The sequence below is a fragment of the Carassius carassius genome, chromosome 6 (assembly GCF_963082965.1).
Source record: "Carassius carassius chromosome 6, fCarCar2.1, whole genome shotgun sequence".
NCBI lineage: Eukaryota > Metazoa > Chordata > Actinopteri > Cypriniformes > Cyprinidae > Carassius > Carassius carassius.
In genome coordinates, this window is record NC_081760.1 from 34951992 (window position 1) to 34977409 (window position 25418).

The following is a 25418-nucleotide window of genomic DNA, read 5'->3' on the forward strand; positions in this document are numbered from 1 at the left end:
TTGAATTATAGAGCTCTATAATTTAATTGTTACTAGTAAAAATACAACTACGACGAGTAACGCTGGAACGTTTTTAAGCTGAAACGGCCTTCCATATTAATGTGTATTTTTACTAGTAACAAATCAATTGAAGAGCTCTGTAATTCAATTGTTACTAGTAAGAATTCAATTAGAGAGCTCTGTAATTCAATTGTTACTAGTAAAAATTAGGATTATAGAGCTCTCTATATAAGAATAAGAATTCAATTAGAGAGCTCTATAATTGTATTTGTTACTAGTAACAATTCAATTAGAGAGCTCTGTAATTCAATTGTTACTAGTAAAAATTAGGATTATAGAGCTCTCTAATTGTTACAATTGTTACTAGTAACAATTACGATTATAGAGCTCTATAATTGTAATTGTTACTAGTAACAATTGAATTAGAGAGCTCTATAATCCTAATTTTTACTAGTAACAATTGAATTACAGAGCTCTATAATTGAAAATGAATGGCAGTCAATGGAGACATATGACTAGTAATAAATGAATTGTAGAGCTCTCTAATTGGAATTGTTACTAGTAACAATTGAATTAGAGAGCTCTATAATCATAATTGTTACTAGTAAACATTGAATTATAGAGCTCTATAATTGTAATTGTTACTAGTACAAATTACATTGTTACGACCCATGAGGTCTGTGGGTGTTGTGTGTGTGTGTGGGTGTGTCGCGCTCTCTCTCTCTCCTGCAGGGATCTGGAGGTTGACACGGATAATCCCGCAGCTGAAGCTGATCAGTGGAAATCAGTGAGGCGTATAAAGAGGGCTGGTGAAGTGTGGGGAGAGATCTTTTCCTTTTCTCTTGACGTCTGTGTCGATTACCGATGTGGAACCGCTGTGTGGACTATGAGATCGTCTGGGTGCCGCTGATCGAGATCTCTTTCTTTTCCCTTGAAGTCTGTGTGGATTACTAAATTGGGACTACTGTGTGACCTGCTGTGTGGACTGTAAGATCGGCTGGGTGCAGCAGATCGCGATCTTTGCCCGGCGCCGTCTGTGTGAAGCCAGCTGACGGACCAGTGTTCGTGATCAGCTGGGGAGGTGGGGTGAGCAGCGGGCTATCCTCGTGTGTATTTCATCTGCGCGGTGGGAGCCGTGGAGATTGTGTATTGTGTTGTTTATATTTTTCTAGTTAACGTTTAAGTTTTTGTTAGTTCATCAATAAATACCCAAACTTGACACCTGTTTCGAGTCATCCTTGAGTTTTTCCATCCTGGGTAGATTTATTTGTATGTCCCAGACCCCTAGACAAGCCGGGGACATAACAAAAGTGGGGGCTCGTCCAGGATTTTTTGGAAAACTGGGATGCTTGTTTCATGTGGCATATTGTGGACCAGTTTTTTAAAGCATGATGGTATATTTATAATTTTTTATTTTTGTATTTTTGTGTGAAGATACTGTATGTTTATAACATATGTATATTTTGTTTTGGTTGTTTATGGTGATTGATGTTTCCCTGAGTAAACTTCCACTCGAACTGCTTCCTCAGCTTAGCATAGGGTAGTATCCAGCTAGGCTGAAATAGCCTTTCCATCGGACACTAGTTTATTATTTTGCCTTTTTTATTTTTGGAAGCAAATCCTGGACGGAGACTATGTTCTCCAAAGGGGGCTGGTGTTTCAGGGTTTCGACCGCTGATGTGTGCCTGTAAGTCGCCTCGAGCCCGGCACGCTTCTGAAGATAGATAGGTAAGTTTGGATAGGCAGGTGCTGAGGAGGTTTGTTTTGTGGAGGGAAGGGGGGAGGTTGATATCGGGTCACTGAGTTATATTAGGTTAATGAATTGAGTTGTCTTTTCAAGTGGTTTTGTCATGGCAGCCTTTGATTTAAATGCGTTTGTGTCTCTTCCAGATTTAAGTCAGCTGGATAAATGCAAGAAAACTGAACTTTATGATATTGCAAACTATTATGAGATTTCTGTGTCCACTCCTCTAGGGAAAGCTGAACTTAAAGCTGTGGTCGTGAACGGACTCATCAGTAAAGGGGTTATTGTATTACCGGTACCTGTGAGTGATCTTGATCCAGAGCTGAGTGTGAGGGGGGACCAGCTTGCTCTAGGGACCCCTGCTGGTAGACAGAGGATACAGACAGGTAAGCCTGTTACAATGCCCAAAAATGTGCCATCTTCAACTGAGTCATCCCCAGGATCTATGGAAGATGGCCGGTTAAAAGTTCGTTTGTTGCGTCTTCAGATAGAGAAGGAAGAGAAGGAAAGAAATTTCCAACTCCATCGAGAATTGGAATTAAAGAAACAAGACGCAGATATAGCATTTAAAATGAGACAACTTGAACTACAGGCAAATATTGATGCTGCTCACCCTGTTACTCCTGCCAGTGTGTCTCCACAGTCTGCCAGTGGATATGATGTGAGTAAATATATTTCTCTCGTGCCTGTTTTTCGTGAGACTGAGGTAGAAGTTTATTTTGGGGCATTTGAACGTGTTGCTGGAGCGTTACGCTGGCCTAAAGAAGTGTGGGCCATTTTACTGCAGTGTAAATTAACTGGTAAGGCCCAGGAAGCGTGCGCAGCACTGTCAGTGGAGGATGGGTTAAATTATGACCGTGTTAAGAGTGCTATTATGAGAACTTACGAGTTAGTACCGGAAGCATATCGACAGCGTTTTCGTAGCTTACGAAAAACTCATGATCAGACATTTACAGACTTTGCACGTGAAAAGGGAATTCTCTTTGATAGATGGTGCACAGCATGTAAAGCAGATGATGTGGCCTCTGTACGTGAACTGATTTTGCTTGAGGAGTTTAAGAACTGTTTGCCAGAACGTACTGCGGTCTATTTAGGTGAACAAAAGATTGCTTCTTTACAACAGGCAGCCATATTTGCAGATGAGTTTACACTTCTGCATAAGGCCACCTTTATGAAGCGTGATGCTCCTCTACGAGTAGGCCTTCCAAAGTCTGAACAACTAGCTCATAATTCTCCTGACAGCCGTCCCAGAATAGCTTCCATTCAAAAGGCAGACAGAGTATGTTTTTTTTGTCGAAAACCTGGACATTTAATTGCAGAGTGCAGGGCTTGGAAGGGTCAGCAACCTAGTCCAACGCAAAAACAACCAAAGGGGGTGGGGTTGATTAAAATGTCTCCTCAGCCCCAGAGGCTGGAACCAGAGATGCGTGAGACTGATGATTGTTTTAAACCTTTTATCTTTGAAGGTTTTGTTTCTCTGACAGGGAAAGTAGGGGATCAGCGACGAGTGCGGATGTTGCGGGACACAGCCTGTTCACAATCACTAATAATGTCTGGCACTCTCCCTGTGTGTGATAGTTCTGATGTAAGTGCAGTGGTGAGGGGTATAGAGATGGGTTTTGTACCAGTACCACTGCACCGGATTTTTGTTCATTCTGATCTAGTGATTGGATTTTTCATGATGGGTGTACGGGCCGAGTTTTCGATAGAGGGTATTGAGGTCATTATTGGAAATGATATAGCTGGGGGAAAAGTGTTTCCTGTCCCTAGGGTTGTTAGCAATCCTATTCCTGAGTCTGAGCAGGATGAGTTAGGGACAATCCATCCTCATATTTTTACAGCTAGCGTGACTACAAGAGCGCAATCACATAAAAAGACTCAGGAAACTAACCTGTCTGATTCACTTTTTGCCTCCATTTTCGCTGAGGAGGGTGTATCCCATGATGATCCTTTGAGCTGCACGGTGGATGGGGTTGGAAAGGTGGCGGACTCGGTGGGTGAGTTTGATCCTGCACCTTTGACGCTCACTCCTAAGGCTTTGATAAAAGCTCAAGGAAGTGATCTCTCATTGATTAGATGTTTTGCTTCGGTGGTTAAGGAAAAAACAGAGTGTAACAGTAAACAACCTTTCTTCATGGATAAAGGGGTGCTGATGCGCAGGTGGGTTTCTCATACAGATGATGTAGGTTTAGAACCAGATAGTGATTGGAAAGTGGTTTATCAGGTAGTTGTACCTGCTGACTTTCTACAACAGATACTGTCATTGGCACATGAGCATTTATGGGCAGGCCATTTGGGCGTTAGTAAAACCTATGACCGTGTACTAAAACGGTTCTTTTGGCCAGGCCTAAAAACTGATGTAACTCGTTTCTGCAAAACCTGCAGGATCTGTCAACTTGTTGGCAAACCAAACCAACCTGTTCCTCCAGCCCCGTTACAGCCCATTCCCGTAGTTGGTGAACCATTTGAACACGTCATGGTTGATTGTGTAGGCCCCTTACCTAAAACCAAGGCTGGTAACCAGTTTTTGCTCACCATTATGTGTGTGGCTACTCGATTTCCTGAAGCTATTCCCCTACGTAGAATTACGGCTGTGTCCGTAACAAAAGCACTAGTTAAATTTTTCACTACCTTTGGGTTGCCTAAGCTAGTACAAACTGATCAGGGAACTAATTTCCTCTCTAGGGTGTTCAAACAAACCCTCAGTTCATTAGGGATCACTCACTCAGTGTCCAGTGCCTATCATCCCGAGTCACAGGGAGCTTTGGAGCGCTGGCACCAAACGTTAAAGTCCATGCTAAAAAAATGCTGCCATGAGACGTGTAAAGACTGGGATGAAGGAGTTCCTTTTGTACTGTTTGCTGCTCATGACACAAAGCAAGAATCGTTAGGATTTAGTCCAGCTGAGCTTGTCTTTGGCCATAATGTGCGTGGCCCATTAAAGATGCTGAGGGAAAGGATGGTGCATGATGAGCCTTCCAAAGCTGATGTGGTGGATTTTGTTTTCCGGTGCAAGGAGCGGTTACAGCGTGCTGTGAAGCTGGCAAAGGAGTCACTCTCGTCTGCTCAGATCCAAATGAAGAGGCGGTTTGACAAAAAGGCCGTTGAACGGCAGTTTAAGACGGGTGACAAGGTGTTGGTCTTGCTGCCCGTTCCTGGGTCTGTTCTTACTGCTAAATTCTCAGGACCATATGAGGTAGAAAGGAAGCTCTCAGAGACAAATTATATCATCCGTACACCTGACCGTGGACGAAAGACCCGATTATGTCATGTAAACATGTTGAAGTTCTTTCATTCTAGAGAGGGCGATCCGGAGGATCTGTTACAGTCTCAAAGCGTTGCAGTGGTGGGGGTTACATCTCTTGTTAGTGAGTGGTCAGAGCCCGATTTAGCAACGCCATGTTAAGATCACATGTGTGGCAGACTGGCTAATACTGAGTTCATGGCTACTTTAACTCAACAATTGTCTTACCTATCTACTTCTCGACGGCAGGAGGTAACGGAGTTACTTCATGCTCATCCTACTATCTTAGGTAACGTGCCATCTCGCACCACGGTGCTGGAGCATGATATTGATGTGGGTGACGCTAGACCTATTAAACAGCATGCTTATCGCTCTCCAATAGCTAAACGAGAGGCAATGAAAAGGGAAGTCAGTTATCTGGTAGAAAATGGGTTAGCCAAGGCTAGCTACAGTCCATGGAGCTCACCCTGTTTGCTAACACCTAAGCCTGATGGAACGTTTCGTTTCTGTACCGATTTTAGAAAGGTCAGCGCAGTTACGGTGTCCGACTCTTTCCCGCTTCCGCGCATGGACGATTTAATTGATAGGGTTGGCCCTGCTAAATGTATCACAAAGTTAGATCTACTGAAAGGATACTGGCAGGTGCCTTTGACCCAGCGTGCGTCAGACATCTCAGCCTTTGTGACACCAAATGCTTTTATGCAGTACACGGTAATGCCTTTTGGAATGAAAAATGCTCCTGCCACATTCCAACGCTTAATGCAGCTTGTACTCGGGGATGTACCAAATTGTAGCATCTATCTTGATGATGTGGTTGTATACTCTCAGGATTGGGGTAGCCACATGTCCACTTTGGAGACTGTATTTCAGCAGTTGGCAGATGCCTCTCTCACATTGAATTTGGCAAAGTGTGAATTCGGAAAAGCCACAGTTGCTTATCTTGGTAAACAGGTTGGTCAGGGGCAGGTCCGGCCTTTAGATGCCAAAGTGACGGCTATATTATCTCTACCGACTCCTACCACTAGACGTGAGCTTAGGCGATTTTTAGGAATGACGGGATATTATAGATGTTTCTGCCAAAATTTCTCTGTGGTAGTTGCTCCACTCACCAGACTGTGTAGTCCTTTGGTACCTTTTAGGTGGGATGATGAGTGTGCTCAGGCCTTTGAGGTTGCCAAGTCTCTTCTTTGCAGTGCACCTGTGTTGGTGGCGACAAATTTTTACCAACCGTTCTACTTGGAAGTTGATGCTAGTGCAACTGGGGCTGGGGCGGTGCTGATGCAGCGAGGGGAGGGAGACATGTGTAAACCTTTGTGTTATTTTTCAACTAAGTTCAAGAAACACCAGCTGAACTATTCCACCATAGAGAAGGAGACATTGGCCATGCTCCTGGCTCTACAACACTTTGAAGTGTATGTAGGCTCAAGTTTCTTGCCGATCACTATTTACACAGATCATAACCCTCTTGTTTTTCTAGCCCGCATGTACAACAGTAACCAGCGCTTGATGCGTTGGGCCCTTTTGGCTCAAGGCTACAACTTGCATATTAAACATAAAAGAGGAGCAGACAACATCTTGGCTGATGCCCTATCCCGTGGGTAAGACTAAAATTCTTTAACAAATAAGGGAACAAACTTTTATGTGTTATGAGATACACCCTATATAAGTTTGTTCCTATGGGTGGGGGTGTTACGACCCATGAGGTCTGTGGGTGTTGTGTGTGTGTGTGGGTGTGTCGCGCTCTCTCTCTCTCCTGCAGGGATCTGGAGGTTGACACGGATAATCCCGCAGCTGAAGCTGATCAGTGGAAATCAGTGAGGCGTATAAAGAGGGCTGGTGAAGTGTGGGGAGAGATCTTTTCCTTTTCTCTTGACGTCTGTGTGGATAACCGATGTGGAACCGCTGTGTGGACTATGAGATCGGCTGGGTGCCGCTGATCGAGATCTCTTTCTTTTCCCTTGAAGTCTGTGTGGATTACTAAATTGGGACTACTGTGTGACCTGCTGTGTGGACTGTAAGATCGGCTGGGTGCAGCAGATCGCGATCTTTGCCCGGCGCCGTCTGTGTGAAGCCAGCTGACGGACCAGTGTTCGTGATCAGCTGGGGAGGTGGGGTGAGCAGCGGGCTATCCTCGTGTGTATTTCATCTGCGCGGTGGGAGCCGTGGAGTTGTGTATTGTGTTGTTTATATTTTTCTAGTTAACGTTTAAGTTTTTGTTAGTTCATCAATAAATACCCAAACTTGACACCTGTTTCGAGTCATCCTTGAGTTTTTCCATCCTGGGTAGATTTTTTTGTATGTCCCAGACCCCTAGACAAGCCGGGGACATAACAACATTATAGAGCTCTTTAATTTAATTGCTACTAGTAAAAATATAATTAAGACGAGTAACGCTGGAACGTTTTTATGCTGAAACTGCCTTCCATACAGTGAGTGAGTGAGTGAAGTGACATTCAGCCAAGTATGGTGATCCATACTCAGAATTTGTGCTCTGCATTTAACCCATCCGAAATGCACACACACACAGAGCAGTGAACACACACACACAGTGAGCACACACCCAGAGCAGTGGGCAGCCATTTATGCTGCGGCGCCCGGGGAGCAGCCTTGCTCAAGGGCACCTAAGTCGTGGTATTGAAGGTGGAGAGAGAACTGTACATGCACTCCCCCCACCCACAATTCCTGCCAGCCCGGGACTCGAACTCACAACCTTTCAATTGGGAGTCCGACTCTCTAACCATTAGGCCACAACTTCCCACGAAATACAGAAACAGGGTGGTTAGAGAAGACCGTTGTCATGGGAGCTGATGGTGCAGCTGTCAACCTCGGGCATAAAGGAGGGGTAATAGCCCTCCTTTTATACAGCATTCTCCGTCCTACACCAACTACGCACACATTTCCTATCATGTAAGTCTATGAAAGACGATTGAACCAATAAGAGTAGGTATGGGGCGGGGCTGCACGTGCAACCCCGCCCCAGGTGCAGCCCCGCCTCGATCTGCAGGCTGCAGCCAGGTGCTTCTCGCTTGCCCTGCCTCTCCACCGTGTACTTCGTCCATGTCGGCTGGGGGCGCCAAAGTTTCCCGCCTGCCTGTTTATATACCCCAGTTGAATATGCATAAGGCACGATTAGCATAATGATATGTCGCCGAATACAGAGCTCTGTAATTCAATTTGTACTAGTAAGATTGCAATTACAGAGCTCTCTAATTCTAATTGTTACTAGTAAGAACTGAATTATGGAGCTCTGTAACTTAATTCTTACTAGTAACAATTCAATTAGAGAGCTCTGTAATTTAATTATAGAGCTCTCTAATTGGATTGTTACTAGTAACAATTTGATAATAGAGCTCTATAATTGAATTACAGAGCTCTCTAATTGGATTGTTACTAGTTACAATTATGATTAGAGAGCTCTGTAATTCAATTGTTACTAGTAACAATTACGATTAGAGAGCTCTCTAATCAGAATCAGAATCAGAATCAGAATGAGCTTTATTGCCAGGTATGTTCACACATACGAGGAATTTGTTTTCGTGACAGAGCTCCGCAGTGCAACATAACAGCGACAGAACAAAAAAACACAATAAGGAATAAAAAATACAAAAAAATACAAATAGGTGGGTAAGGATTGACAATATACAAATTGACAATGTATGGCAGGTATATTAAAAAGAGCATTTATGTATGTACATGTATATTATGTGGAAAAATTGTAACTGTACGCTAAGTATGTGTGTTTGGATAAATAAGTGTATGTTTATATAAATATAAATATAAGTAGTATAGTGTGTTCCATGTATGTACATGTATATTATGTGCAAAAGATTTACGTGTACGCTAAGTATGTGTGTTGGATAAAAAGTGTAGTGTATATAAATATAAATAGTGTAGTGTGTCCCACAGTTATTATCAGCTGTTCATAAGATGGATTGCCTGAGGGAAGAAACTGTTCCTGTGTCTGGTCGTTCTGGTGCTCAGTGCTCTGTAGCGTCGACCAGATGGCAACAGTTCAAAGAGGGAGTGTGCTGGATGTGAGGGGTCCAGAGTGATTTTAACAGCCCTTTTGCTCACTCTGGATAAGTACAGTTCTTGAATAGATGGGAGAGTTGAACCGATGATTCGCTCAGCAGTCCGGACTACCCTCTGTAGTCTTCTGAGGTCCGATTTAGAAGCTGAGCTGAACCAGACAGTTACTGAAGTGCAGAGGATGGATTCAATGATGGTGGAGTAGAACTGTTTCAGCAGATCCTGTGGCAGGTTAAACTTCCTCAGCTGGCGAAGGAAGTACAACCTCTGCTGGGCCTTTTTCACAATGGAGTCAATGTGAATGTCCCACTTCAGGTCCTGAGAGATAGTGGTGCCCAGGAACCTGAATGACTCCACTGCAGTCACAGTGCTGTTCATGATGGTGAGTGGGGGGAGTGCAGGGGGGTTTCTCCTGAAGTCCACGATCATCTCCACTGTTTTGAGCGTGTTAAGCTCCAGGTTGTTGAGACTGCACCAGACAGCCAGCTCTTTAACCTCCTGTCTGTAAGCAGACTCGTCACCGTCCTGAATGAGGCCGATGAGTGTGGTGTCATCTGCAAACTTCAGGAGCTTGACAGAGGGGTCCTTAGATGTGCAGTCATTAGTGTACAGGGAGAAGAGCAGTGGGGAGAGAACACAGCCCTGGGGAGCTCCGGTGCTGATTGTACGGGTGCTGGATGTGTATTTTCCCAGCCTCACTAGCTGCTGCCTGTCTGTCAGGAAGCTGTTGATCCACTGACAGACGGAGGTGGGCACGGAGAGCTGAGTTAGTTTGGGCAGGAGGAGGTTTGGGATGATCGTGTTGAAGGCAGAGCTGAAGTCCACAAACAGGATCCTCACATAGGTCCCCGGTCTGTCTAGGTGTTGCATAACATAATGCAGTCCGATGTTTACTGCATCGTCCACAGACCTGTTTGCTCTGTAGGCAAACTGAAGAGGATCCAGCAAGGGTCCAGTGATGTCCTTCAGGTGGGCCAGCACCAGTTTTTCAAATGACTTCATGACTACAGACGTTAGAGCCACAGGCCTGTAGTCATTTAGTCCTGTAATTTTGGATTTCTTTGGGATGGGGATGATGGTGGAGCGTTTGAAGCATGAAGGGACTTCGCACAGCTCCAGCGATCTGTTGAAGATCTTTGTGAAGATGGGGGCCAGCTGGTCAGCACAGGATTTCAGACAGGCTGGTGTAACACAATCTGGGCCTGGTGCTTTTTTCCTTTTCTGCTTCCTGAAGACCTGGCGCACCGCATCCTCGCTGATCTGTATTGCAGGTGTGGGGGAGAGGGGGGATGCAGGAGGTGTGAATGGTGAGAGCGCTTGATTGGAGAGGTGTTCAGGGTGGGTTGCAGGAGTTGTGAGTGGTGTGAACAGTTGTTTGGAGAGGCATTCAGGGTTGGTTGCAGGAGTTGTGAATGGTGAGAGCGGTTGATTGGAGAGGTGATCAGGATGGGTTGCAGGAGCTGTTAATGGTGTGAACGGTTGTGTGGAGAGGCATTCAGGGTTGGTTGCAGGAGCTGTGAATGGTGTGAACGTTTGTTTGGAGAGGCATTCAGGGTTGGTTGCAGGAGTTGTTATTGGTGTGAACGGTTGTGTGGTGAGGTGTTCAGGGCAGGTGATGGGTGTTCTTTCAAACCTGCAGTAAAACTCGTTCAGATCGTCTGCCAGTCGTTGATTTTCCACAGTGCTGGGGGGTGGTGTCTTGTAATTGGTGATCTTCTTTAGGCTTTTCCACACTGATGCGGAGTCGTTCGAAGTGAACTGAGTCCTTATTTTTTCAGAATAATTCCTCTTTGCCACTTTGATCTCCTTTTCCAGTGTGTATTTAGCCTGTTTATACAAGACATTGTCCCCCTTCACGTAAGCATCTTCTTTGGCCTGACGGAGCTGTCTGAGTTTTGCAGTGAACCACGGTTTGTCATTGTTGTAATTTAGTTGAGTCTTGGTAGGAATACACATATCCTCACAGAAACTGATATATGATGTTACGGTCTCTGTGAGTTCGTCCAGATCAGTGGCAGCAGCTTCAAAAACACTCCAATCAGTGAGGTCAAAACAAGATTGTAAATCCTGCTCTGCTTCATTAGTCCATCTTTTTACAGTCCTTAATACAGGTTTAGCTGATTTTAGTTTCTGCCTGTAGGTCGGTATAAGATGAACCAGAAGGTGATCAGAATGTCCCAAAGCTGCTCGTGGAACAGAGTGAAATGCATCCTTTATTGTTGTGTAACAGTGATCCAATATATTACTGTCTCTTGTGGGACAAGTAACATGCTGTCTGTATTTTGGCAGTTCACGGGAGAGATTGGCTTTATTAAAGTCCCCAAGAATGATTAAAACAGAGTCTGGGTGTTGTTGTTCTGTCTCTGTGATCTGCTCAGCGAGTTTCTGTAAAGCTGAGCTCACGTGCGCTTGAGGAGGGATGTAAACACTCACCAGAATGAACGAATGAAACTCCCGCGGCGAATAGAACGGCTTGCAGTTAATGAAGAGCGTTTCGAGATTTGAGCAGCATGTCTTCTTTAACACAGTTACATCTGTACACCACCGTTCATTGATGTAAAAGCATGTCCCGCCGCCGCGCGATTTCCCCGTTGATTCTGCGTCGCGATCCGCTCTAAACAGCTGAAAGTCCGGCAGATGGAGCGCGCTGTCCGGTATGGTGTCATTCAGCCAAGTTTCCGTGAAACACAGAGCAGCAGAGTGGGAGAAATCTTTATTTGTCCGAGAGAGCAGAAGCAGTTCGTCCGTTTTGTTGGGTAGAGAGCGGAGATTTGCCAGATGGATGCTAGGCAACGGCGTTCGAAATCCGCGTTTTCTGAGTCTCACGAGCGCTCCCGCTCGCTTTCCCCGCCTGCGCGTCCTCTTGAAGCGTGTGATCAGCGCAGCCGCTCCGCCGACAAGAATGTCCAGCAAAACATCAGAATAGTCGAAAACCAGTGAAATATCGGGAGATGTGTGTTGCCGAATATCCAGCAATTCGTCCCTGGTGAAACTGATTGCAGGAATATAACTAAAGACAGGACAAACTAACAAAAACACAAAAACAACTGCAGAGCACGTCACGGAGGCAGCCATCCTGTATCGGCGCCACTCAGATCACAGCTCAGATCACAGCTAATTCAATTGTTACTAGTAACAATTCAATTAGAGAGCTCTGTAATTCAATTATAGAGCTCTGCAATTACACATATCTTTAATGTGTATTTTTACTAGTAATAAATCAATTGAAGAGCTCTAAAATTGTAATTGTTACTAGTAAGAATTCATTTAGAGAGCTCTATAATTGTAATTGTTACTAGTAACAATTGAATTACAGAGCTCTATAATCCCAATTGTAACTAGTAACAATTCAATTAGAGAGCTCTATAATCCTAATTGTTACTAGTAACAATTTAATTGTAGAGCTCTGTAATTGTAATTGTTACTAGTAACAATTTAATTGTAGAGCTCTATTATTGTTATTGTTACTAGTAAAAACCGAATTAGAGAGCTCTACAATCATAATTGTTACTAGTAAAAACCGAATTATAGAGCTCTATAATTGTAATTGTTACTAGTACAAATTAAATTATAGAGCTCTTTAATTTAATTGTTACTAGTAAAAATACAATTACGACGAGTAACGATGGAACGTTTTTATGCTGAAACGGCCTTCCATATTAATGTGTATTTTTACTAGTAATAAATCAATTGAAGAGCTCTGTAATTCAATTGTTACTAGTAAGAATTCAATTAGAGAGCTCTATAATTGTATTTGTTACTAGTAACAATTGAATTACAGAGCTCTATAATTAAAAATGAATGGCAGTCAATGGAGACATATGACTAGTAATAAATGAATTGTAGAGCTCTTTAATTGGAATTGTTACTAGTAAAAATTTAATTATAGAGCTCTGTAATTGTAATTGTTACTAGTACAAATTACATTATAGAGCTCTTTAATTTAATTGTTACTAGTAAAAATATAATTAAGACGAGTAACGCTGGAACGTTTTTATGCTGAAACTGCCTTCCATACAGAAACAGGGTGGTTAGAGAAGACCGTTGTCATGGGAGCTGATGGTGCAGCTGTCAACCTCGGGCATAAAGGAGGGGTAATAGCCCTCCTCCAAGCTGAGGCAGGGGCTTTTATTGTCCCTTTTCATTGCATGTCACATAGGTAGGTTAAATGTGAACCTTCAGAATAAAGATAGGGTAGTAACCTAAAAAATGCATATTTAATTTTAAGTTTAATTCATTGTAATTGTAGACTGGAGCTGGCAATGCTATCTGTACAAAGGAAAATTCCGATGGTGGATCATGTCTGCAATCTCCTCAACATGGTTTGGAAGACATATCACTTGAGCAGCAAGTCTATGAGAGAACTACGAGCACTTGGAGAGGAGTTGGGTGTTCGTGTAATGCTGGCTACCACATGTGAACCGGGCCCTCCAAACCTTCGTAAAACCTGGAGGAAAGGAAAAAATCTGCAGAACCCTGGCCAGTTCACAGCAGTGTATTACCACATGGAACATTTGACTGCATCATCCACCAATGCTGATACTGCTGGGAGATCAAGGAAGGTCTGTATTTAATTTCAAAATGATTTCATATTTGGGAGGCATACAAAATAACTGATATTGGTGGTTAGTGGTTAGTAATTGGTTATGTCTTGCAGGTCAAGAAGATGATGGAAGATGGAAGCTTTGTGGGTTTCTGTCACTTGTTGGTTGACTTGTTTGAGGCCATAAGTAAATTCAGCTTTCTTCTCCAAAGAAATGAAGTTATTTTGCCTCAGGTAATGTTGACATGTTAAGAAGAATATAGTTAAACAAATAATTTTGGAATATGTAGCTTTTACCCTTGTTTTTCACAAGGAAAATGTTTTACAGGCTGTGAATGGGATTGAGAATCTCCTTGCAACTATTGAGGCCATGTCAGTGAGATGCAAGCCAGGTGGGAGGCTGGCAGAATTACTGGCAGACCTTCAGGTCCAGAGAAGACAACAAGAGGGGGAGGGGGAGACTCACCTTTTGTACAAGTTTCAGGTGAGCAGTTTTTTTAAAAGTAAATTTTAGATTTGGAGTTGATTTATTTATTTATTTTTTTCTTGTCTAAATGTTGAATGTTTTTTGTACCCAGGGGATCACCATCAAAGGTGAAGCTGCTGGGCTGGGAAAGGAAGGACTCTCCATGGCAAGCACACCTAAGCTACAACAAGCAGTGAGAGCAACCATCGACTGCACTTTGCTTCATTTAAAGCAAAGATTCAGCAGTCTGCTTTGTAAGTGAAACCACATAATTATATATTTTAAAAAAATCTGTGAAAATAAGATAAGCTATCATCATTTTTCTTTTTCTCTCAACTCTGTACTTCTATTCATTGATAGATGAAGAGTCTACATCAGCAAAGGCAGTGAAGTCATTCAAGATATTCAGTCATGATTCCTGGCCCGCAGAGCAACGAGAGCTGACAGACTATGGTGCAGAGGAGCTGGACTTCCTGCTAGACCACTTTTCCTCTGTCTTAACAAGGTTAGTGACTCTTTTTAAATTATCATAAAGATATAAAAAGTATAACACAGAGCAACATTTCAAACATCTACTTTGATCCTTAACCTAGATTGTTTGGTCAGTTCTTCCTTTCACTCTTTTCACAAATGGCTGTGATTTCCATCTGGCTAGAGAGGAGTATCAATCCATGAAGACATTCATTTTTAGGAACTACATGGACAAGTCTTACCGTGCCTTATGGGGGATGATGGTAACTAAGTTGCCATTCTGCTCTGATTACAAGGTACCCCATTATGATCATATCCTTGTTAAGTCAGTAATTATTACTTTTTGATTAAATAACAAAAACCTACACTAATGATCCATTCTTTGTAGAACATCCTACATCTTGTTCACATCATGCTGGTCCTCTTGGTCTCCTCTGCTATATGTGACAGGGGATTTTCTGCTCAGAAGAGGATTAAATCTCATGTCAGGGGGTCCCTGCATGTAGACACTGTGGATGACTTGATTCGAATTAGCATGGAGGGACCTAGTTTACAAGAGTTTGATGCCAAGGAAGCTGTACAAACATGGTTCAGTCAAGGTAAAAGGTCTAGGAGGCCAAATTACGAGGGCTGGCCTTCTGAGCCTCCTAATGGAACACAGGAGGATCTGCTCTAAGGGGGAGTGAGTAAAGGCTCAAATTGTTTAGGCCTACATGTTCTAGTAGAATGTTATTGGCCAGTGCCCCTAATGTTTACATACATTTAAGTATTGTTTGTAACTGTGAAATGACCGAAAGGTTACTAAGCACTTTTTTTTTTTATTCTGAATGTATGGTATTTTGTTTACTATTTGAACTGTCATGACACCGATGGTGCTGTCAGTTTACCTTGTTGCATCTTCAAAAGTGCAGAATAAAATGTGACACTGAATTTGAAACAGCACATTGTGATTTCTTCATCTATTAAAGTATTTCAGTAATACAGTGGTTAGTAGATTTGGTTAGCATGTTGATCTACGGTGTGCGCCCCTAAATTTTCTGGTTGTTCCCCTAAAATTTTCAGTTGGGGGCCACTGTGCTCCTAGTGAAAAAAGTTAGTCTGGAGCCCTGAACACATGCAACCACAACAGGCATACGCTTATTTGAAGGCAAAATATAAAATCTTGCAACCTGGAGAGAAGAAAAAAAAAACAAAAAAAAACAAAAAAAAAAAAAAACTTTTGGCTAGATTTTACCTCGAGTCACAATTTATAAAAAAAAAAAAAAAAAAAAAAAGTTTGACTATTTGGCCTAATGTTTTCTATTTTACTAAACACATTCTATTATTGCATAATACTAAACACTGTAAATATTTAAAATTTATACTCCTTAATATAAAGTTTGTCAAAAGACTTTCATCTCAGGCATGATCTTAATTTTCCCTTAATGCGAACATGTTACCCAAGTCTGTAGAATATTTCAGGATACTTTAGAACCATGCTACAGTGCTTTTATTTTGAAACGCACTTTTGTAGGCGGGAAATCTGCAATCTGTTTTGCATCTCATGAAAGGGAGTTTCTACTATTAATACAATTATAGAGCTCTGTAATTAGAATGGTTACTAGTAAGAATGGAATTAATGAGCGGTCTAATTGGAATTGTTACTTGTAAAAATCTAATTAGAGTAATGCTGGAATGTTTTTATGCTGAAACGGCCTCCCATAAAGTCAGACAGTAAGTGGCATGTTAGCTGCACCCTCTCCTGGTAGATGTCTGAACCAATGAATACAAACGTCACTGGTGTTGAGTCCCCCTGCGCTCACTATTCCTTAAACATAGTGACATACTTGTCTGTATAAACTGCTCACTTGACCCTACAAAGCCCATTAAACAGGTCCCTTCCTTGACTTCCAGTTGGAACCAACCAAAGGGTCAGTTTAGGGTTTAAAAACCAACACACCCTCAAGAAAGACAAATTAAAACATACATGTGGGTTAAAGTCCACTTCAGTTTTATTTTTGCAGTGACTAACATTGATCCAAAAACCAAAGCCTCTCGGGTGATGGACAGACCAGATTAACAATCAGCAAGAGAAATCAAACAGATGAAACTGAGAGGAGTGGCATGGGCGTCAGTTTGGTTTGAAATGTGGTGGGGACAGAGACGCATTCAGAAGTGGTGGGTACAATGATGCATTTTTTTTTTCTCTTTCGCGCAGGTCATGTTTTGAAAGACGTCCTGTATCTTATTAATGTAAATAAATAAAAATGTATACAAAAATGTGATGTCCGACTCGTTTTATGAAGAAGAAAGCCGTACAAAGCATTAGACATATGACCCACTAATCTGCTTCATATCATCATATAAGTACCATGTTGACAATATGACATGGCCATGACGTGGTTTAATGTACCTAAACAATGATTACCAAATTTCTCTTTCATGTTGCTTTGTTATAACCACTGAAAACGGGGAAAAAAAATCTAACCCAAAATCGGGCCTCGCTCTACATTATCCCGCTTATTACATGGCTACCCACCAAATAAATGACACAAAATATTGATTTAAAAAAAAGAGTTTATTGATTTAAACACGATTGTATTGCTTCCGCTAAAGAAAATAGTTCCGTCTCTACGATTAGAATCCTGCCGCGTCCATACCAACGCTCTGTTTTTCATGGCAACGGTGTTATTATCAAGAAATAACAGACTTCATTCTACAGTGGAATTCAACCAAGCCATGTAATAATTTGATTTAATTCCCAGTACAATTTACCATATCTACACACAACACAACTTAAGCACTACAAATTTTATCAAGATTGAAAAAGCAAAAATAGTGTAGCACATGAACACTATTGACACACCATGATCTGACTGCTCTCAATTCACAACAACATGCATCCATCCAATCTACATCAGGCATTTTGACTAAAACTAGATCCATTCCTCATCATCATCATCATCATCACAACTATTTCAGAATTCAGCAATAGATTCAAGCAATAATTAAACAAGATACTGACTACTCAACAATCATCTCCCCCAACACTTGCTGTATGAACACAAACCGTAACTAGCTAATTAAGTTGGTGGCTAAGGAAGTCTAACGTAACATTAATTGCAAGAGAAGAATTAAAACAGCCGATCCCTTGTGTGCAAATGCACAAGACCTAGCCATAATACCAGCAAATCTTAATAAACATAAGTTATCGCGTCTTACCTTTGTGTCAATGGTCTGCAGACCTTTGCTGTGTGTACAACAACATCCATTTGTTCTACAAGTTATCACTTTGATATGTTATAGTCCATGGCACTAGGATGCAACCTTGTGATATTGTATGAAGGCTAAATGACTTGCTCGTCTATGATACATTCGCCAGAAATTCTGGCCAATCCCAGCAAAGACTAGGTAGCCTCGTTCCCGCTCGTTCACTGTCCAACTGTCAACTCATTTGAAAAACATTCTTTAAAAAAAAGAAGCGCGATAGTCATATAGACGGTTTCATCGGGGCACGCGCCTGGACCCAAGTTAACTTCCGGTCTGTGTTGTGTATATCGGTCTGGCTGCAGTGCCTTCTACAAACGCGGTTAAAGTCAAGGCGATGAGTAGACTGAGGGCTCAGGTGGTTGTGCTGCGGGATGTGTTTCCCATACATTTATTTATGGAAACTCACCACAATTTTAAAACTGATCGATTTTCAAAAAGGCTTCGCTGAATAAACATGAGTAACGTTATATACTGCACGTTTAATAATAATAATCCCTTACATTTATATGTTTAAATATCAAAACGAGGCACAGGTGTTTTTTATATCGCTGTATTTCTGAAGGAAGACTTGCATGTTATATGCCTGATAAAGCAGCGTGTGTGAGCGTACTTTGTTTACAGCGGTTACTGGGGAAACCTCCATTTCTCGCGCTTTATGTCTATGCTTTAAAACATCTCCTATTGGCAAAGAATGGATTTGCATTCTCATTAAGTCCGCCTGATCCATGCAGCAAACATATTTTATTTGTTATCAAAAAATATCTACTCTAGAGGGACTTGGCTGATGTTATTGATTCTATTTGGAAGTCTACTGGAAGTTAAGTTAGGTCCGCAAAAGCGCGCATGCGCTGTAACGTTTGTTTATGTTGTTGCCGTTGAAACCGGCATATAGAGAAAATAATAACAGTGACACGATGACTCCCCCTCCCCCAACCTAGAACGTATCCCAATGTTACAGTTGTTGCAGTTTTAATGAACAGAAAAGCGTGTAGCCAGCGCAGCAGCAGAACTCGAGGTTAAAAAAAAAAAAAAAAAAAAGTGGTGGGTACAAAATGACTCATGACGAAATCTGGGGGGGACACGTCCCCCCCGTCCCCCCCGAAATCGACGCCTATGAGGAGTGGCACAGTCCAGATCATTCCAGCGTTGCTCAGTTGTGGAAATTCAGTTACATTCAGGAAGTTAGTCAGATAGGCTTTAGTGCAAACAGGAAGCCATAAGTGTAATAAAACGTAGAGGTCTGAAACCTTTACAAGTTTAATACCAAGGAGGTTGTTAAATAACCTCAGATATGGACATTTTACCTCCATAGGCCAGCTCCACACAATTTTCGGTTCCTCCATTATCATTTGGCTCACCAGTAAGCCAGTCACTGTAGTCAAACTTTGAGCCATCACTCCAAAACCAGACATTATTCTAAGAACGTTACATCAACATTACTGAACTTGTTGCCATATCCACCATTTTATCATCTCTTACAGTGGTAGGTTTACATGAACATCAGATTTCATTGCGTGTGAAACTCTGGTTTGTTGGGGCAGTGCAAACCAGCTTTTACTAAATGTGAACAAGCAACACTTATGGGTCACTCTAAATATGACAAATCCGAAACTGGTTGGATTGAGATTTAAATGTAAATGAGAAGACAGGTTACCTTAATTGCATCATGAGCACCAATCCAGGTTCGGGGCATGCCACTAGCACATTTTCTCAGAAAGGTCTTGAGGAAACCGCTAGTGCGTTGATTATGGACTGATGCAAGGTTTCCACCAAGGTCAAGGCACTTTTTCCTGACAGGATGAAAAAAAAAAAAAAAAAAAAAAAAAGGTTAAGTGCATTGCACTTCATTTAATGAAAGCTGAAAACAAACCCCATACACACCCCTTAAAAACTAGTGGAGCATGAAGCAGACTTTGAAAGATGCATGGCACAGAGATACAGGATTTTTGTTTGATCAGTAAACACTTGACCTCTTTAAAAGACACCCTTGACCATGTAAAAAAAAAAAACATTGTAGAATTAGAGTAGAACAGGGCACTTTGTTCCCCCTTCATTTAGAGATCAAACTTGCAGTGAAAAAAAAAAAATTGGGTTTAGTAAATTTGATGGTAAGTGGTTGCGATCAATAAAATTTTAGCTAGATTTAAATTTAACAAAGTTAGTTTAAATAGCTGAGATTAATTGACTGCAACCACTTACCATAAAACCAATTATTTTTCAGTGTGCCTATATTTTAAGCATTACAAGTGTAAAACAGTTACAGTATGACTCATTACACAACTTGGGGCTTGCTCCTATGGTCATAGCATCTACAGAGAAGACAACTTGCCTCTGCTTCAGCCCATGGTTTCAAGTCACTGAAAAATTTAAAACATTGCATCCGAAATTTTTCCCAGCCAGTGGGACAGCTTTCATCATGCTGAAAATCTGCAGAGAAATATAATCAGTTCTTACTAACTGATGAATAGAAAACCAGAACAGTCATGAGAGAGTAGAAAACTTATTAAAAAGAAAAAATTCAGCCCATTGTTCACTTACCTTTAGATTGGACTCCACTTACAGCCAAAGCAAGAATGAATACTGCAGAAATCCACATGCTGACACAGTTCTATTAACATCACCATTATCCAAAATAAATGTAAAGAACATGCATTTACAAGTTTTAACACACTAAGAATCAAAATACAGCAGAAAACCCTCTTACCAATGGACTCGAAATTCAACTAAGCACACTCTAACACCCCCGATGTAGTTCTCTGATCAGTGGTTGCAATCAGCTTCATTTATACCCAGTTGCTCAGTCACAAACACTGGTTCAACACCAATGAAAGCTCTGTTAATCTATCAGTCCTTATTTGGTAAACAAGACCCTAGGGCTGCACGATTAATCGAACGATTGTGTTGTGTGATTAGTAGTAAATCTTCAGCACGTGCTTTCAGATTGAGCAGCATTTACTATACACAGAGCCATAGTTCTCTAACAAACTACACGAAATCCAACCCACTATGCAACTGCCAAAACATACTCTGTCAAAAAAAAAGAAATTTTGTGTGATTTACCATTTAGATTCTCTACTTAAATCAAATTAATCTAATTCAATATAATCTAGATTTAACTCTACATTAAATGTATACAACTGCCTAATTACATTAATTCAATGTATTTAAATTAATCCATTAACTAAATTAAATTTACAAATCTGCATCAGTCATGCAAACAGGCATTACATATGAAATGAATTCTGTCTTCCATGCATTATAAATGGTAATTCACACAAATTGTATTTTTTTTTTTGACAGAGTATGTTTTGGCAGTTGCATAGTGGGCTGGATTTCGTGTAGTTTGTTAGAGAACTATGGCTCTGTGTATAGTAAATGCTGCTCAATCTGAAAGCAGGTGCTGAAGATTTACTACTAATCACACAACACAATCGTTCGATTAATCGTGCAGCCCTAGGGTCTTGTTTACCAAATAAGGACTGATAGATTAACAGAGCTTTCATTGGTGTTGAACCAGTGTTTGTGACTGAGCAACTGGGTATAAATGAAGCTGATTGCAACCACTGATCAGAGAACTACATCGGGGGTGTTAGAGTGTGCTTAGTTGAGTTTTGAGTCCATTGGTAAGAGGGTTTTCTGCTGTATTTTGATTCTTAGTGTGTTAAAACTTGTCAATGCATGTTCTTTACATTTATTTTGGATGATGTAAATAGAACTGTGTCAGCATGTGGATTTCTGCAGTATTCATTCTTGCTTTGGTTGTAAGTGGAGTCCAATCTAAAGGTAAGTGAACAATGGGCTGAGTTTGTTCTTTTTAATAAGTTTTCTACTCTCTCATGACTGGTCAGGCTTCCTATTCATCAGTTAGTAAGAACTGCTTATATTTCTCTGCAGATTTTCAGCATGATGAAAGCTGTCCCACTGGCTGGGAAAAATTCCGGATGCAATGTTTTAAATATTTCAGTGACTTGAAACCATGGGCTGAGGCAGAGGCAAGTTGTCTTCTCTGTAGATGCTATGACCATAGGAGCAAGCCCCAAATTGTGTAATGAGTCATACTGTAACTGTTTTACACTTGTAATGCTAAAAATATAGGCACTGAAGTTAATTGAACTTTATTTTTTTATGGTAAGTGGTTGGTCAATATAGTTCAGCTACATTTAAACAACTTTGTTAAATTTAAATATAGCTAAAGATTTATTATTTGCAACCACTTACCATTAAAATTTAGTAAAGTCAATGAGGTGTTTTTATTTTTTATTTTTTTTTTGATCTCAAAAAGAAAAAAAAAAAATCTCTTGTTAGTTCTACTCTAATTCTACAAAAATGTTTTCTTTTTACATGGTCAAGGGTGTCTTTTAAAGAGGTCAAGTGTTTACTGATCAAACAAATCCTGTATCTCTGTGCCATGCATCTTTCAAAGTCCGCGTCATGCTCCCCTATATTTTAAGGGGTGTATATGGGGTTTGTTTTCAGCTTTCATTAAATGAAGTGCAATGCACTTAACCTTTTTTCATCCTGTCAGAAAAAGTGCCTTGAGCTCGATGGAAACCTTGCATCAGTCCATGATAAACGCACTAGCGGTTTCCTCAAGACCTTTCTGAGAAAATGTGCTAGTGGCATGCCCCGAACCTGGATTGGTGCTCATGATGCAATTAAGGTAACCTGTCTTCTCATTTACATTTAAATCTCAATCCAACCAGTGTCGGATTTGTCATATTTAGAGTGACCCATAAGTGTTGCTTGTTCACATTTAGTAAAAGCTGGTTTGCACTGCCCCAACAAACCAGAGTTTCACACGCAATGAAATCTGATGTTCATGTAAACCTACCACTGTAAGCGATGATAAAATGGTGGATATGGCAACAAGTTCAGTAATGTTGATGTAACGTTCTTAGAATAATGTCTGGTTTTGGAGTGATGGCTCAAAGTTTGACTACAGTGACTGGCTTACTGGTGAGCCAAATGATAATGGAGGAACCGAAAATTGTGTGGAGCTGGCCTATGGAGGTAAAATGTCCATATCTGAGGTTATTTAACAACCTCCTTGGTATTAAACTTGTAAAGGTTTCAGACCTCTACGTTTTATTACACTTATGGCTTCCTGTTTGCACTAAAGCCTATCTGACTAACTTCCTGAATGTAACTGAATTTCCACAGCTGAGCAACGCTGGAATGATCTGGACTGTGCCACTCCTCTCGGTTTCATCTGTTTGATTTCTCTTGCTGATTGTTAATCTGGTCTGTCCATCACCAGAGAGGCTTTGGTTTTTGGATCAATGTTAGTCACTGCAAAAATAAAACTGAAGTGGACTTTAACCAACACGTATGTTTTAATTTGTCTGTCTTGAGGGTGTGTTGGTTTTTAAACTAACCCTTTGGTTGGTTCCAACTGGAAGTCAAGAAAGGGACCTGTGTTTAATGGGCTTTGTAGGGTCAAGTGAGCAATTTATACGGACAAGTATGTCACTTTGTTTAAGGAATAGTGAGCGCAGGGGCACTCAACACCAGTGACGTTTGTATTCATTGGTTCAGACATCTACCAGGAGAGGGTGCAGCTAACATGCCACTTACTGTCTGACTTAACCAGCCGGACCTCGAATGACTCCATTGACTGAGAACCAGGGCTTAATTTGTGCCGGAACAAGCTGGATCAGGCACCTCATTTTGGCGGATCCCCCTCCTCCAAGGGTGGCGTTTCCGTATGACAGACATAGATGTGCAGTGGAAAATTATCCAAAATTCATATCTCTATCATTTGTTATTTTAAATCCGAGGGTTTTATATTTTACCAATGAGAAGTATTTAATAGCTTGTCAGTAATTTTTTAACTCCATTGGGTCCTCAAGCTCTCGTGAAACCTCATCACTTCCCCCACCTCCACTCAGATTGACGCGCGCACAGCGTGGAGGAGACCGATCTCCGCTTATCCATAAAGCAAGGGTAAACGCATAACTTTGAATAGTACAGCATTTCTTTACTCAAACACTGTCTGTAAAGGCTAATGTCTTTGTGTGTTTGAAGACTTGAAGTAGGTTTTTTGCCATCAATCCAATATACCTTTTGTACGTTTTAAATATCCTGTGCAGAAGCGCTTTATCGTTTATATCATTAGATATTGGCCAAGTGTATTAAGTTATACCCTTACCTGTAAAAGGTGACTATAGCAATAATGCACTGCACTTGCCTCAGATACAGAAAAAACACAGATCTCCTCATTCGCCGGCCAAAAACCTTGTTAACTCAACCTTGTCAACATTTGAGCTTGTTTTAGTAGAGTGTCATGAAACTGTTTTATTTGTCAACCATCAGACATATTGTTTGTATTTGGTTGCTTAAACTCAACAAACTACGAAAAATAACGTGTATATTATACTCGCGAGCTTTGGATGTGACTGTGAGGGCATACACAGCCTGTGGAGCGTGCGAGTACACCAAATGGCTTAAAATACTTAAAAGGTGTGCAGATTATACATTTGAGACAATGCACCAATTACCCACTTAGTCAAGAGTCAATTCTGTCAGCTGTCCTGATCGAAATGTGAGTCTTGTATCGCAGCAGGTCGCTGGAGTGCAGAGGAGATGCGCTGAGAGCTTGTGCAAAAGATTATGAAATTGAAGGCTGGATTTGAATGACTAATCTTAAAGTTTGTGTGGATGTATTTTATTATTCAAATCTATTAAAAACAGGTGTTATAAACTCAAAAAAATTAGTCTTTAAACTTACACAATTTAATTATGAACAGTGGTTCCACACAACCAAATTGTGTTTTGATAACATTAATGGAATTTTTTTTAATCTATGCAAACTCCTTGTGTTGTGACAACACAACTGAATGAGGGAGAATCTATGTGAAATAGTAATGTCCAACCAAATCAATTTATTCACATTGCTTTAACTTAAACCAGTTAAGTTAACTGAACCTGTTTTGGTTTATTACAATCTAGCCAAATTTGTTTCACTCTATCAACATAAGGAGGTTTGTTTTCAAATTACTCATTTAAATTATGGACAGTGGTTCCACACAATTAGTTCTAGTTACTTTAACTAAATATTTTCAGAGAACCGGTGAACCGTTTTTTTCAACCGGTTTATTGAATCGAAACGTCCAAAAGAACCGGTTCGAGGAAAAGAACCGAACTTTGTTGACTTAAGACATAACACATAAGACACTCTTTTCGCCACCTGCTGGCATATTTTGTGTAATACAAAAAAATGATCACTGAACGAATCATTTTGGTGAACGAACTGAAAATGAACGAATCTCTTTCCACCATCATAATTTCCACCACTATTTTCTAATGACAAAGGTGAAAGGTTATGATGATCCAATAAGCACCATAGTATTTGTTTGTAAGACAATTTACAAGACTATTATATCCAGTAAATAAACGTGACTTTACAACATACTCTATCCCTCAATACCAGACACACAAACATCAAGAACGGTGACAACCTACACGGGTTAAAAAGATCCAAGCTTGTACATCTTTACCTACCATCCATCCATCCATCCATCCATCCATCCTCTTCCGCTTATCCGGGGCCGGGTCGCGGGGGCAGCAGTCTAAGCAGAGAACCCCAGACTTCCCTCTCCCTAGACACTTCCTCCAGCTCTTCTGGGGGGACACCGAGGCGTTCCCAGGCCAGCCGGGAGACATAGTCTCTCCA

The 25418-nt window shown here is 41.1% G+C and overlaps 1 protein-coding gene and 1 long non-coding RNA gene across 2 annotated transcripts; one reads left to right on the forward strand and one right to left on the reverse strand.

Moving 5' to 3' along the window:
• Positions 1-20075: 20075 nt before the first annotated feature.
• On the reverse strand, positions 20076-20705 carry LOC132142009 (uncharacterized). Its single transcript, XR_009433997.1, has 2 exons — positions 20285-20705; positions 20076-20173 (listed from the first exon to the last, which is right to left on the reverse strand). It is a non-coding gene; the product is annotated as an uncharacterized LOC132142009 (long non-coding RNA).
• Positions 20706-21471: 766 nt separating this feature from the next.
• LOC132142010 (ladderlectin-like) lies at positions 21472-23071 on the forward strand. The gene is made up of 5 exons (XM_059551657.1): positions 21472-21529; positions 21641-21738; positions 22272-22406; positions 22645-22756; positions 22907-23071. Exons 1-5 carry the CDS (start codon positions 21472-21474, stop codon positions 22981-22983), a joined length of 480 nt encoding a protein of 159 aa, XP_059407640.1. The 3' UTR covers positions 22984-23071.
• The last annotated feature ends 2347 nt before the right edge of the window (positions 23072-25418 follow it).